The sequence below is a fragment of the Lucilia cuprina genome, chromosome 5, assembly GCF_022045245.1.
Source record: "Lucilia cuprina isolate Lc7/37 chromosome 5, ASM2204524v1, whole genome shotgun sequence".
NCBI lineage: Eukaryota > Metazoa > Arthropoda > Insecta > Diptera > Calliphoridae > Lucilia > Lucilia cuprina.
In genome coordinates this window covers 56,950,716-56,964,653 of record NC_060953.1, presented here as the reverse complement: position 1 = coordinate 56,964,653, position 13,938 = coordinate 56,950,716, and the positions used below count along the sequence as shown (strand labels likewise).

Genomic DNA, 13,938 nt, shown 5'->3' with positions numbered 1-13,938 from the left:
ATAGTCGAAACTATAGAGAATACTATGGTCCAACCTATTGACTAACCTAGACCTGATTTGAAACCAGACTATATTATGAACTATAAGATCAAATATACCTGATAATAATATAGAGAAGAAATCAGACTGTAGACCCGCTTATAGCCTAAACTATAGACCAAACTTTGTGCTCCACTATAATCTAGCCTATTAAAATAAAACAAGGTTATAGTCGTGGCAACATTAACCAATCTCCAGGCTCAGTATTATTCCGGATTAAGAGCAAATTTTTTAAAATGTACATTTATTTGAAAATAATTCAGGGATTTTACAGTAGACTAAACTATTATATTAACTTTATGCCTCATTATAATCTATAACCTATAGCAATCATAAAAAATTTTAGTCTTGATAATATAGACCAATCTTCGGGCTCTGTATATAGCTATAGCGCCCTATAAATTCGCATTATCCCCTGCTTAAAAATCTCGATTCCTCTTATTTAAATTTCTCTTGGTATTTATTTAATAGTTTAATTTTGTCCAGACAAAAATACACGATATCTTTAAAGATCTCTGCATAAAAAAATTCCTTACACACAAAAAAACATAAAAATATTGTGAAAACATCATTCTCATCCCAACATACAAGAATTCTTGTTCATATGATTTTGTGTTGCTTAATTTTTTTTTTTTATTTATATTTATTAGTTTTAAATTAGAAATCAGAAAACGTTCAACGAATGTATAAAATATACTTAATCACTCTATAAAAAATGTCTTTCAAAAGTTGACCAACTTTAAAGTCCTTTTAATTTTATATTTTAGTGGAAGTGTGAGACGTTTTTGAATACACATATTTTTCTTATTATGACATGAATAATTTTTCATTCATAATTCTAAGAAATGTCATATTATTTATGTTTCTAAATCAGTTGTTTGTTGATTTTATGAATTCCGTTTGGAATTATAATTAAAAATATTTTAAAATTTATTTTAATAAAATTTAAATTGTATTTAAACTAAGTAAAATTTTAGTAATATGTTAAAAATACTTATTTTCCATTAATTACCCAAAAAGCTTTCTGCGGAAAATCAGTTTGAAGAAAATGTTTAAAATTGTTAAATTAAAACGTCTATTTTAATATGTGATCAACTGCAAAAAAATCTCTTCTGGCAACACTATAACTATTGTCTAGAGATCATAAATCTAAAATCTGTAGCATATCTTAGGGATCAAATAAACAAATAACCCAACAAACAAAGATCAATAAGAATTTGAATATCAACAATCCAAGATTTAGTTTAAAGGAAAAACACAACAAAGTTTACAGTCCAGTTTGTAGATTAGACTACGGACAAGACAATATCTACCCTATTTCAAACTTTACACAAGATTTTATTACAGATTATAAACCACGTTATTGTCCAGACTGTAGACTATTATAGTCCACATTGTAGATCTAGATTATAGCTCAGATTATTGATTAGACTATAGTTCTGACTACGGACAAGACAGTATCGCAGACTTGTTTCTAACCTATTTCAAACTTTACATTAGATTTTATAAGAGGCTATTAACCACCTTATTGCAGATTAGAGTATACTAAAGTCCAGGCTCTAGATCAGACTAGACTATAGTCCGGACTATTGAGTAGACTATAGGCCAGACTATAGACTGAACTTTAGATCAGGCTACAAACTAGAATATAGTCCACACTATAGGCCATATTATAGACAAGACTATAGTTCAGACTATACATCAAACTGTAGACTGTGGTCTAAACAACAGGCTAGACGAAAGACTAGACTAAAGTCCAGGCTCAAGATCAGACTAGACTATAGTCCCGACTATTGAGTGGAGTATAGTCCAGACTATAGACTAGACTATAGTGTAGTGTATAGACTAAACTATAGTCGAGATTCTAGATTAAACTAAACTACAGACTACACTATAGTCCAGCATATAGACTAGACTATAGATCAGACTATGGACTAGACTATAGCTCACACTATAGACCAGATTGTAGAGTAGACTATAGTTGAGACTATACAGCAAACTGTAGACTGTAATATGATCTAAACAACAGGCTAGACAAAAGACTAGACTAAAGTCCAGGCTCAAGATCATACTAGACTATAGTCCAGACTATTGAGTATAGTATAGTCCAGACTATAGTGTAGTGTATAGACTAAACTATAGTCGAGATTCTAGATTAAACTAAGCTATAGACCACACTATAGTCCAGCATATATACTAGACTATAGATCAGACTATGGACTAGACTATAGCTCACACTATAGACCAGATTGTAGAGTAGACTATAGTCTAGACTTAAGTCCAGACTGTAGTCTAGACTACAGCCCATACTCTAGATTATACAAGACTAAAGTTCAGACTACAGTAGACCAGACCAGAATATAGATCAGACCATAGTCCATAGTGTTGAATAGACTGTAGTCCAGACTATAGTCTGAACTATTATGTTGTCTGGTTTACAGTCTACATTATAGTTCAGATTATAGACTAGACTATAGTCTAGACTATGGACTAGAATATAATCCAAATTCTTAAATAGTTTAAACTACATACTAGGCTATAGTCCAGACTCTAGATCAGACTAAGCTACAGTTCAGACTACACTCTATTTCAGCATATAGATACTGAAAGTCTTGACTATAGACTAGCCTGTTGATCACACAAAAAGGTCGACTATCGGGCGGAATATAGGCTAGACTATAATCCGGACTATATAATAGATTATAGCAGTTCATAGTACAGACAGTAAATTCAGATTATAGACTAGACTATAATGAATACTTTAGAATATATATTTGTCCAACATAATCCTGAATATGAACTACTCTAAAGTCTATGCAGTAAACTAGACTGCAATGCAGAATATAGATTAGATTATGGCATTCCAGTCTATAGACAGAGGTGCTAGTTCAGTCAAAAAATCTTAGTTTAGATTAAAGAGGTATTTAATTTTTTAATAATTCAAATACCAATTTCATTCAAGTTATTTTAAATGACTAAAATTCGAAAAAGCGTGAAGGCAATTATTAATTCTTTAAACAAAGAAATACTTTTTTAATTAAACAAACATTGAAAATAAAAGCAAATTAATCAAAATCACATTTATAAACTGTTATAATAATTTACACAAAAATGCTATAATTTTAATAATGACAAACATTTTACTAATTTGTTATTATTATTATAAATGTTTAAAAATAACTCTTCAAAAGAAACAAAAAAAAAAACACAACAAACTAATTTAAATTTACCATAATTTGTTTTCAAAAATATAAAAATTTCTATAAATATTTATAAGTTTCATTTTAAATTGAATTCCGTGTGTGCGTTTAGATAACTAACGAGTTAAATTTTGAATTCATTAAATAATTTTGTATTTATTTATTTTTATTTATCTAACTAAAAACAAAGTGTGGTGAATTTAATAACTATTGTCACGCCACTGTCAGTCAGTCAAATCTACATTAATTACATGCGGTAGTTAAAGTGCGAGACAGGTTTGTTTACTCTTGTTCGTAATATGGGAATGTACCTTAAATTGATCGATCGTTTAATTATAATTTTGTATTTGAATTGGGCGGATAATCTGATTATTTCACGAGTTTTATTAAGATTATGTTTTTTATATTATTTTTTGTATTCAGCTTAAGTATTTTTTTTTTGGCTACTTTTTGGAGTAAATTTTCATATTGTTTTTACATTTTTTTGTTTTGTTTATATTAAAGTTCTTCAAGTGATAAGCAAATGTCATTTTGTTTATGACCGGTTTATTTAAATTTTTTGTTATTGCTTTTTTTATTTTTATTATTATTATTTAATACTGCACCCTACACATGCTGAATTGGTATTAAATGAATGACTAGTACTATAAAATTGAATGTGAAATCTATAATAGTTTTAGACTTTAGAATAAACTATAACTTATACTCTTAACTAGAACATAGACTAGACTATAGACTAGACTATAGACTAGACTATAGACTAGACTATAGACTAGACTATAGACTAGACTATAGACTAGACTATAGACTAGACTATAGACTAGACTATAGACTAGACTAGACTATAGACTAGACTATAAACTAGACTATAGACTAGACTATAGACTAGACTATAGACTAGACTATAGACTAGACTATAGACTAGACTATAGACAAAACTGCAGAATTAACTTTACACTATACTCCAAACTATACTCTAAGCTAGACTCTAGACTAGAATCTAGACTCTAGAGTGAACTTTACTCTAGACCATAAACATCTGATTTGATATTTTATATTTCTCTTTGATAAAGTAGAGCATTTAACTGTCTGCCTAAATCGTGTTATATTTTAGTGTTTATTTGTTTTATTATGTTCTAGTATGACTGGACAGATTTTGTTTTCCTCAATAATGCACGTCTCCCATAATTTGACACGACGAATGAATACGAAATCATCTTCAGCATACTTCCATCCATAGCAATCCCCCTACTCTTCAAAAACATGTGTATGAAATATCAGAATTAAATGACGTTCGTTCCAATATTAAATCGAAATAATATAGAGACAGAGGGGGCACAAAAGTCGGCTTATCACACAACCAGTAATGCCAACAATAACAACAACAAGATTTAAAGTAATATAAAGTATAGAACATGAGAGAAGATTAAAGAAAAGACAGATAGACCTACTGATAGACCGATGTTGGGACGGACAGACGAACGACTAGAAAGAAAGTAGCAAAAATATCAAACAGTTTCAGTTTCGTTTTCAGTTGAGTTGAGTTTTATTTTTATTTATTTGAAATAAACTAATTTAGATTGTTGTACGAACAAGTATTTATATTTTTGTGTTATAAAAAAAAGTTTGTTATTGTTATACGATCGAGTACTTCATTCAGTAGCACAGAGAGCTTTAGTCTGTCTAACCATCTAGTCAATCAGTTATTGGGAGCTGTTGAACGAAGCAACCCCACTAAACACAACTACTACTTAACTGGAAACGCAAAGAAATAAAATTGAAGTTTTTTTTTTAATTGAAAACCAATAATTTTTTAGTAAATTGAAAATTAACTTAAATAAATATGACCAGCAGTTTAGCACGTTTACGTTTAATAACCTTTGATGTCACCAATACCTTGCTGAAATTTCGCACCAGTCCCGGTAAACAGTATGGAGAAATTGGAGCTCTTTTTGGGGTTCTATGCGATAATGATGATTTGGCTAAAAGTTTCAAATCCAATTGGTGTGTATTTTTATAATTTCCTTTAAGAGAATATTATAATCTCGATATAAATTTAATCTCAGGCACAAAATGAATCGTTTATATCCAAATTTTGGTAGAACCTCAGCTTTAATGGATTGGCAGCAATGGTGGCGTGAGTTAATATCACGTAAGTGTGCAATGAGTGTGAAATCAAAAACATTAATTAAGACAAAAAAAGAGATTTTTTAAACAAAGATTTGTGTTTTAAAGTAAAATAATTGAAAAATATCCTAAATTAAATAAAATTAGTGCATTTACGCTTGCAGAAAATTTGTGTTAATTGTTGAAAGTTAATATAAACTCGCGTGTGTTCTCCTTTAAGGGTCAAAGTTCATAATTCTGAATATGTATACTTAATAATACTTTTAACAATTGATCATTTTTCTTAATTGAAAGAAAATAGCACACTTACACTTAAAGAAATTTGTGTGTGAATTTATTGGACAAATGTGTTTTGAAATCATGATTAAATTCGCGTGTGGATCATTAACTAGCAAAATAGAAGGTCAAATTTTTTACCATACATAGCGAATATAAATTTTAAATTATTTGTTTTTTTTTCTTTTTTTGTAAAATATTGAAAATTTTTTTTAAAATTTAAGAAATTATTGAAAATATTTTTACAAAAAAAAATTATAAAAGTGAGACATTATTAAATTAAATTATTATCGAAAATTCAGAAAAAATTTATCGAAATTCTTTAAAAAGTTAGAATTTATCGAATTATTTATCAAAAATTCTCTTAAAAGTGTAAATATATCGAAAATTCTCTAAAAAGTGTGAATTTAGCGAAAATTCTTTAAAAAGTGTGAATTTATCGAAAATTCTCTAAAATCTAAGAATTTATCGAAAATTCTCTTAAAAGTGAAGATTATTCGAAAATTCTCCTAAAAGTAAGAATTTTTCAAAAATTCTGTAAAAAGTGAGAGTTTATCGAAATTTCTCTATAAAGTTAGATTTTATCGAAAATTCGAAATTATTGAAATTTAAATTTATTGAAACTCTAAAAAGTTAGTTTATCGAACATTTTTAAAAAGTGTGAATTTATCGAAAATTCTCTAAAAAGTGTAAATTTATCGAAAATTCTCTAAAAACTGAGAATTTATTGAAACTTTCCTAAACACTGTGGAATTTTTCTAAAAAGTGTGAAATTATCGAAAATTCTCTAAAAGGTGTGAATTTATCGAAAATTCTCTAAAAAGTGTGAATTTATCGAAAATTCTCTAAAAAGTGTGAATTTATCTAAAATTCTCTTAAAACTGAAAATTTATAAAAAATTCTCTAAAAACTAAGAATTTATAGAACATCTCTAAAAACTGAGAATTTGTAGAAAATTCTCTAAAAAAAACTGAGAAATTATAAAAAAATTCTCTAAAAACTGAGAATTTATGGAAAATTCTCTAAAATCTTAGAATTTATTGCAAATTCTCTAAAAAGTTTGAGATTATCGAAAATTCTCTAAAAAGTAAGAATTTGTTAAAAATTCTTTTAAAAGTAAGTGTTTATCGAAAAGGGTTTATAAAGGTAGATTTTATCGAAAATTCGAATTTATTAAAACTCTAAAAAGTTTGTTTATCGAAAATTTTTTAAAAAGTGTGTATTTATCGAAAATGCTCTAAAAAGTGTGAAATTATCGAAAATTCTCAAAAAGGTGTGAATTTATCGAAAATTCTCTAAAAGGTGTGAATGTATCGAAAATTCACTAAAGTGTGAATTTATCTAAAATTCTCTTAAAACTAAAAATTTGTAAAAAAAATTCTCTAAATACTAAGAATTTATAGAAAATTCTCTAAAAACTGAGAATTTATAGAAAATTCTTTAAAAAAAACTATGAAATTATAGAAAATTCTCTAAAAACTGTGAATTTATCGAAAATTCTCTAAAAAGTGAGAATTTATCGAAAATTCTCTTAAAAGTCAGAATTTTACGAAAATTCTCGAAGAAGTAAGAATTTTTCAAAAATTCTGTAAAAAGTAAAAGTTTATCGAAAATTCTCTATAAAGTGAAAATTTATCGATAATTAGATTTTATGAAAAATTCTCTTAAAAAAAGATTTTATTAAAAATTTTCCAAAAAGTGAGGATTTCTTGAAAAATGAGAAAATTTTCAAACATTATCCGACATTTTCTAAATATAAAATATAATTTATGGAAGATTTTATAAAATTAGGAATTTATAGAAAATTTTGTTAATGATAGAGAATTTATCGAAAATTAAAAATAATGGAAAAAAAAGAATTTGTCGAACATTCTATTCTATGGCATTCATCGAAAATGAAAAATTTATATGGAAAATTCGAAATTTTCCTTTCAAAAATAACTCTATAACAATTAAGTGTCGTACGTGTCGACTCTTCCTTTTCCAAAGTTCAAGTTCAATAAAAAATTTGTAAACAAAACGTAGAACAAATTCATAAATAAAATTAAATGTTTTGTTTTGTTTTGGCCCAGTTAGATAATTTGCAATAGATAATCTACATGCTTATTATGATAAGAACAAAAATAATATTCTTTATTAACGAATTTGTTGTACTCTTCATACAATTAAAACTTCCAAATTGTTCTGGAGTTATAGATATTTTAATATTAACCGATTTATGTTAGAATTTCTAAAATCATCAATTGTTTCAATAAATTATCTTTTAACATTTAACAATTCATAGTTGTAACATGGTATAACATATTTATTTAATCATCTCTTTTATTTTTTTAAAACATGAATCAACTAAATTATTCCATTACCATAAATTACTGATTGTTTTTATTGTTTTATTTTAAATTATCCCCTAAAGATTTTTCAAATAATGTGTGATAATTTTGTCGTCTGTCCCAACATGCGCCAATATTGTAGAGATATAGTAAAATAATATGTATAGTATGTATAAATATAACTGATAAGATTTCTTAATGTGATTGTTTAGAGTTTATTAGATTAAAATTTCGGTTAGTAAACAAAAGATTTGAAAGAACTTAACGTTACGAAAAGACTTTTTTATAGTAACTATAAATAGATCTAATGTCTGACAAGATGGTCTTATAATTATGCAAACATATCTATAGTCTAGTCTACAGTCTAGTCTATAGTCTAGTCTATAGTCTAGTCTATAGTCTAGTCTATAGTCTAGTCTATAGTCTAGTCTATAGTCTAGTCTATAGTCTAGTCTATAGTCTAGTCTATAGTCTAGTCTATAGTCTAGTCTATAGTCTAGTCTATAGTCTAGTCTATAGTCTAGTCTATAGTCTAGTCTATAGTCTAGTCTATAGTCTAGTCTATAGTCTAGTCTATAGTCTAGTCTATAGTCTAGTCTAAAGTCTAGTCTATAGTATAGTCCATAGTCTAGTCTATAGTCTAGTCTATAGTCTAGTCTATAGTCTAGTCTATAGTCTAGTCTATAGTCTAGTCTATTATCTAGTCTATAGTCTATTCTATTGTCTAGTCTAGACTAGACTATAGTCTAGTCTATAGTCTAGTCTATAGTCTAGTCTATATTCTAGTCTATAGTCTAGTCTATAGTCTAGTCTATAGTCTAGTCTATAGTCTAGTCTATAGTCTAGTCTATAGTCTAGATTAAAGTCTAGTCTATAGTCTAGTCTAGTCTAGTCTAGTCTAGTCTAGTCAAGTCTAGTCAAGTCTAGTCAAGTCTAGTTAAGTCTAGTCAAGTCTAGTCAAGTCTAGTCAAGTCTAGTCAAGTCAAGTCAAGTCTAGTCAAGTCTAGTCAAGTCTAGTCAAGTCTAGTCAAGTATAGTCAAGTCTAGTCAAGTCTAGTCAAGTCTAGTCAAGTCTAGTCAAGTCTAGTCAAGACTAGTCAAGTCTAGTCAAGTCTAGTCAAGTCTAGTCTAGTCAAGTCTAGTCAAGTCTAGTCAAGTCTAGTTAAGTCTAGTCAAGTCTAGTCAAGTCTAGTCAAGTCTAGTCAAGTCTAGTCAAGTCTAGTCAAGTCTAGTCAAGTCTAGTCAAGTCTAGTCAAGTCTAGTCAAGTCTAGTCAAGTCTAGTCAAGTCTAGTCAAGTCTAGTCAAGTCTAGTCAAGTCTAGTCAAGTCTAGTCAAGTCTAGTCAAGTCTAGTCAAGTCTAGTCAAGTCTAGTCAAGTCTAGTCAAGTCTAGTCAAGTCTAGTCAAGTCTAGTCAAGTCTAGTCAAGTCTAGTCAAGTCTAGTCAAGTCTAGTCAAGTCTAGTCAAGTCTAGTCAAGTCTAGTCAAGTCTAGTCAAGTCTAGTCAAGTCTAGTCAAGTCTAGTCAAGTCTAGTCAAGTCTAGTCAAGTCTAGTCAAGTCTAGTCAAGTCTAGTCAAGTCTAGTCAAGTCTAGTCAAGTCTAGTCAAGTCTAGTCAAGTCTAGTCAAGTCTAGTCAAGTCTAGTCAAGTCTAGTCAAGTCTAGTCAAGTCTAGTCAAGTCTAGTCAAGTCTAGTCAAGTCTAGTCAAGTCTAGTCAAGTCTAGTCAGTCTAGTCAAGTCTAGTCAAGTCTAGTCAAGTCTAGTCAAGTCTAGTCAAGTCTAGTCAAGTCTAGTCAAGTCTAGTCAAGTCTAGTCAAGTCTAGTCAAGTCTAGTCAAGTCTAGTCAAGTCTAGTCAAGTCTAGTCAAGTCTAGTCAAGTCTAGTCAAGTCTAGTCAAGTCTAGTCAAGTCTAGTCAAGTCTAGTCAAGTCTAGTCAAGTCTAGTCAAGTCTAGTCAAGTCTAGTCAAGTCTAGTCAAGTCTAGTCAAGTCTAGTCAAGTCTAGTCAAGTCTTGTCAAGTCTAGTCAAGTCTAGTCAAGTCTAGTCAAGTCTAGTCAAGTCTAGTCAAGTCTAGTCAAGTCTAGTCAAGTCTAGTCAAGTCTAGTCAAGTCTAGTCAAGTCTAGTCAAGTCTAGTCAAGTCTAGTCAAGTCTAGTCAAGTCTAGTCAAGTCTAGTCAAGTCTAGTCAAGTCTAGTCAAGTCTAGTCAAGTCTAGTCAAGTCTAGTCAAGTCTAGTCAAGTCTAGTCAAGTCTAGTCAAGTCTAGTCAAGTCTAGTCAAGTCTAGTCAAGTCTAGTCAAGTCTAGTCAAGTCTAGTCAAGTCTAGTCAAGTCTAGTCAAGTCTAGTCAAGTCTAGTCAAGTCAAGTCTAGTCAAGTCTAGTCAAGTCTAGTCAATTCTAGTCTATTCTATAGCTTATATAGTCTCGTCTATTATATATAGTCTACAGTTGGATCAAAAATCTATTTTAAAATTATACTTATCTGTCACCTACTTTCAGATACCTTTGATGAATGTGGCGCCAAAATTCCAGATGAAAAAATCGATAACTTCACCAATCACTTGTTGGACTTATACAAATCGACCTCGTGTTGGGAACACTGTAATGGCAGCATTGATTTACTCAATTACTTGCGCATGCAACAGCAGCTGGGTATGAAGGAATCACCCAATCGTCAGCCACCCTTTGCTATGGGCGTCATAGCTAATTTCGATCCACGTCTAGTAGTTCTATTGAAAAATCTTAAAATTGATCATTACTTCGATTTCATTTTAAATTCATACGATTGCAAAGAGGAAAAACCAAATAAGGAAATATTCGGTATGGCCATTAAGGCAGCGGATATTAAGGATCTCAAACCAGAACAGTGTCTGCATATAGGTGATGGCCCCACCACCGATTATATGGCAGCGAGAGCTTGTGGTTGGAATGCCGCTTTGGTGCACGAACGTAATGCCCAATATTTAATGAAGAAATACGGTGAAGATAGAATCGATAAGAACTATGTATTTCCTAGTCTATTTGATTTCCATAAAAAGTTAGCAAATAATTGTATATATTGGTAGTTTAAGAAGAATAAGCATTGTTTGTGTTCATTATTAAGTTTCCTTCTTTTTTTTTTTGTAATGTATTTAAATAATTGTTAATAATAAAAACTAAATAAAATAACAAGTATGTAGTTTACTAATTGTGTAACAATTACTTTTGCGGTTTTATATCGGCCAATAAGGTGGAATGTTTTTCGAACAGCTCCACCAAGGGATCTTGGGGTTTATTGAATTCACGATCATACTCAATGCCTATGGCCCAAAGGGATTCCAAGTCATAGGATTCTCTTTTGATGGGTGAAAAGATATGTAAAGCTATATTACCCAAATCCATGGCCATCCAATCGCGACTTTTTTCGCCCTCAATACGAGGTAAAATATCACCTTTTTGGCGTTTTATTTTATAAACTCTTCGCACAAACTCAGCCATGGCTAACATATGACGATAACTGCGACCACTGCACACCACCATGTAATCTATGTATTTTAATTCTTTCGGCACAGAGCAGACAAATATATCTTCAGCATTTTCTTTGCGCAATACATCCACCAAATCTTCTATATCGAAAACACCGGTAAGGCCGCCTAAATTAATTAAAATATAATTAAAAATTCTGGCTTTTCGCTACAAAATACTCACGTTTCAAATTTAAACCCGCATAACTATCATCCTCTATTTCGTCGGGTTCATCTTGTGTCTGATAGCGTTGACGTTCCTCGAATATATCCAAAATCTCAGGAGATTCTTCCTCTCGAAATATTTTGTATTTTTGTCCTAAAGCTCTTGTTAGATCATTATCTTCCTGCTGATTGTTCACACTTTCCGCTTGAATATTTTGTTTTTCCTGTTTTTCTTTCGGAGATTTCTCTGGTTCCGGCTTGGTAAATTCATGATGAAAACATCTTAAAACCGGGACACTTAATCTTTTATCGTGTATTAAACGAAATAATCGAGAATTTAACATTTTTCCGAACAAAATACGTAAATTTTTATTACAAAATAGTTTCGCAGTGTGTTATTGTTTTGTTGTTAACTGTCAAAAACATGTGTTTTTGTTTTGCTTGTAAAATGCGTAAAAGTTGGCAATACTAATTTGTATTAAATACTCATTGGCAAGGCGATAACATTAAAATATAATTAATTATCGATTTAAAAAAATTGTAACGGAAACATTAATTTTTTTGTGTTCGTACTTGCAACAGTTGGAAGTTTGCAGACAATTGTTATCTTACTCAATTTTTTCCTTAAATTGGTAAAATATTCTCTTTTTTATAGAGAAATGTTTTTTTGAAAACAAATACCATAGACAAATACTATCTCTTGAAAGTTTTTTAGTTAAAAAGTTAATTTAAATGAACCCATATCGATCATGACCTAAATTTGGTAGTGTCTGATCCCTTAGGTAGTTGGACCACCAAATCTACTGTTTCCCCTGTCATTTTTCATTTTGGTGACGGTCCGGGACTGTGATTTGGCAATATAAACGTTACTCTCTAGCGTCTGTTCCCTTTATTAAGGGCGGTACAATCTGGTTTAGTCAGTTTGAATGTTCTTGGATGAAACAACATCCAGGATGGGCTTTACTTTAGACGAACGGAAGTGTTCTTTTTCATACATGAAAGTACTTAAGTCTGAGCGCCTCTGGAACTAGTACACCGGATATGGTAAACGACAGAATCCGGAGGCTCATGACCTTGTAAAAAAACTGCTCTCTGGTATGTCAGATCTTTGAATTCTCGAGATCCTGCGGCTCGCCGCAAAAAAAAAAAAACGAAAAAAAAACAGAATTCGGAGGCACATGACCTTGTAATAAGAGACTCTGCTCTATCCGGTATGTCAGATCGCTGGACTCTCGATATCCTGCAACTCTGATCAGGTAAACATACCATGAAGCAATGCTAAATACTATTATTGTGGTCTATAGTCTAGTCTATAGCCTAATCTATAGTCTAGTCTATAGTCTGGTGCTTAGTCTAGTCTATAGTCTGGTGCTTAGTCTAGTCTATAGTCTAGTCTATAGTCTTTTCTATAGTCTAGTCTATAGTATTTTCTATAGTCTAGTCTATAGTAGAGTATTCAAACGATTAATCGTCGTTCGGTTAATCGATTAATTTTTGACGATTAATCATTCGAATAAATGAAAATTGTCAAATTTCAAATAACGAATAATCCGAATAATTTCAATCAATTAACCGATTAAGAAAAACTTACTATTTAGCAGTAAAATTACTATGTATTTTCTACAAATTTAAAATTTTTATAATAAATTTTCTTCTTTTCTTAATTTCTTAATCAATTTTCTATAATAAAGAAAATATATTTGATGTTTTTTGAAAAGAAATAAGGAAATAATTATATCGCTTTTATTTTTACAACCAATTTTTTTGGGAACATTGTTGTGTTCTTAAGGATTTCTACCAAGTTTTCAGCAACAGTTATAGTTGAACTAGTGTTCAATGGAACGTATGAATTCTAGAACTCGTTGAAAATCTTAAAAACAGTAATGTGTTTATATAGAAAAGCATTTCACATAAACAAGAATTTCTAGTATTTGATAAAAAACTAAAAGAATTGAAGTGAAAATAATATTTTTGTTTATAAACCGTGCGTACAGAAACTGTGGGCCATTAGTATTAGCTCTGTGTACTCAGTTTTTCATAATCAGCTCTTATGCTCCTGTAAAAGGACTTTAAAGTTTAAAAGACATCCAATTTCAAAATATGGAATTCCAAATTTATATTTAAAAGTTGGTATTAATTTTAATTTCAAATGAAGCTGAGTTCCTCTGCTTTGAAAGTGCACAATTCCGTAAGTAGAATTTATTTTCACATGCTTATCAACTTTTCCATGTGTGAATGCTTTTTTCAAAATTGTTACAGGGTGTATATGGAGAAAATTATTGTTAAAAGCAATAATAACATCT

At 30.0% G+C, this 13,938-nt stretch overlaps 2 protein-coding genes across 2 annotated transcripts; one reads left to right on the top strand and one right to left on the bottom strand.

Moving 5' to 3' along the window:
* The first annotated feature begins 4,703 nt into the window (after window positions 1-4,703).
* Window positions 4,704-11,150, top strand: LOC111686681 (rhythmically expressed gene 2 protein). Its single transcript, XM_023449045.2, has 3 exons — window positions 4,704-5,243; window positions 5,306-5,391; window positions 10,467-11,150. The coding sequence occupies exons 1-3, from the start codon at window positions 5,083-5,085 to the stop codon at window positions 11,030-11,032; spliced, it is 813 nt and encodes a 270-aa protein (XP_023304813.2). The 5' UTR covers window positions 4,704-5,082; the 3' UTR covers window positions 11,033-11,150.
* On the bottom strand, window positions 11,059-12,043 carry LOC111686682. The gene is made up of 2 exons (XM_023449046.2): window positions 11,655-12,043; window positions 11,059-11,599 (listed from the first exon to the last, which is right to left on the bottom strand). Exons 1-2 carry the CDS (start codon window positions 11,977-11,979, stop codon window positions 11,166-11,168), a joined length of 759 nt encoding a protein of 252 aa, XP_023304814.1. The 5' UTR covers window positions 11,980-12,043; the 3' UTR covers window positions 11,059-11,165.
* Window positions 12,044-13,938: the final 1,895 nt, after the last annotated feature.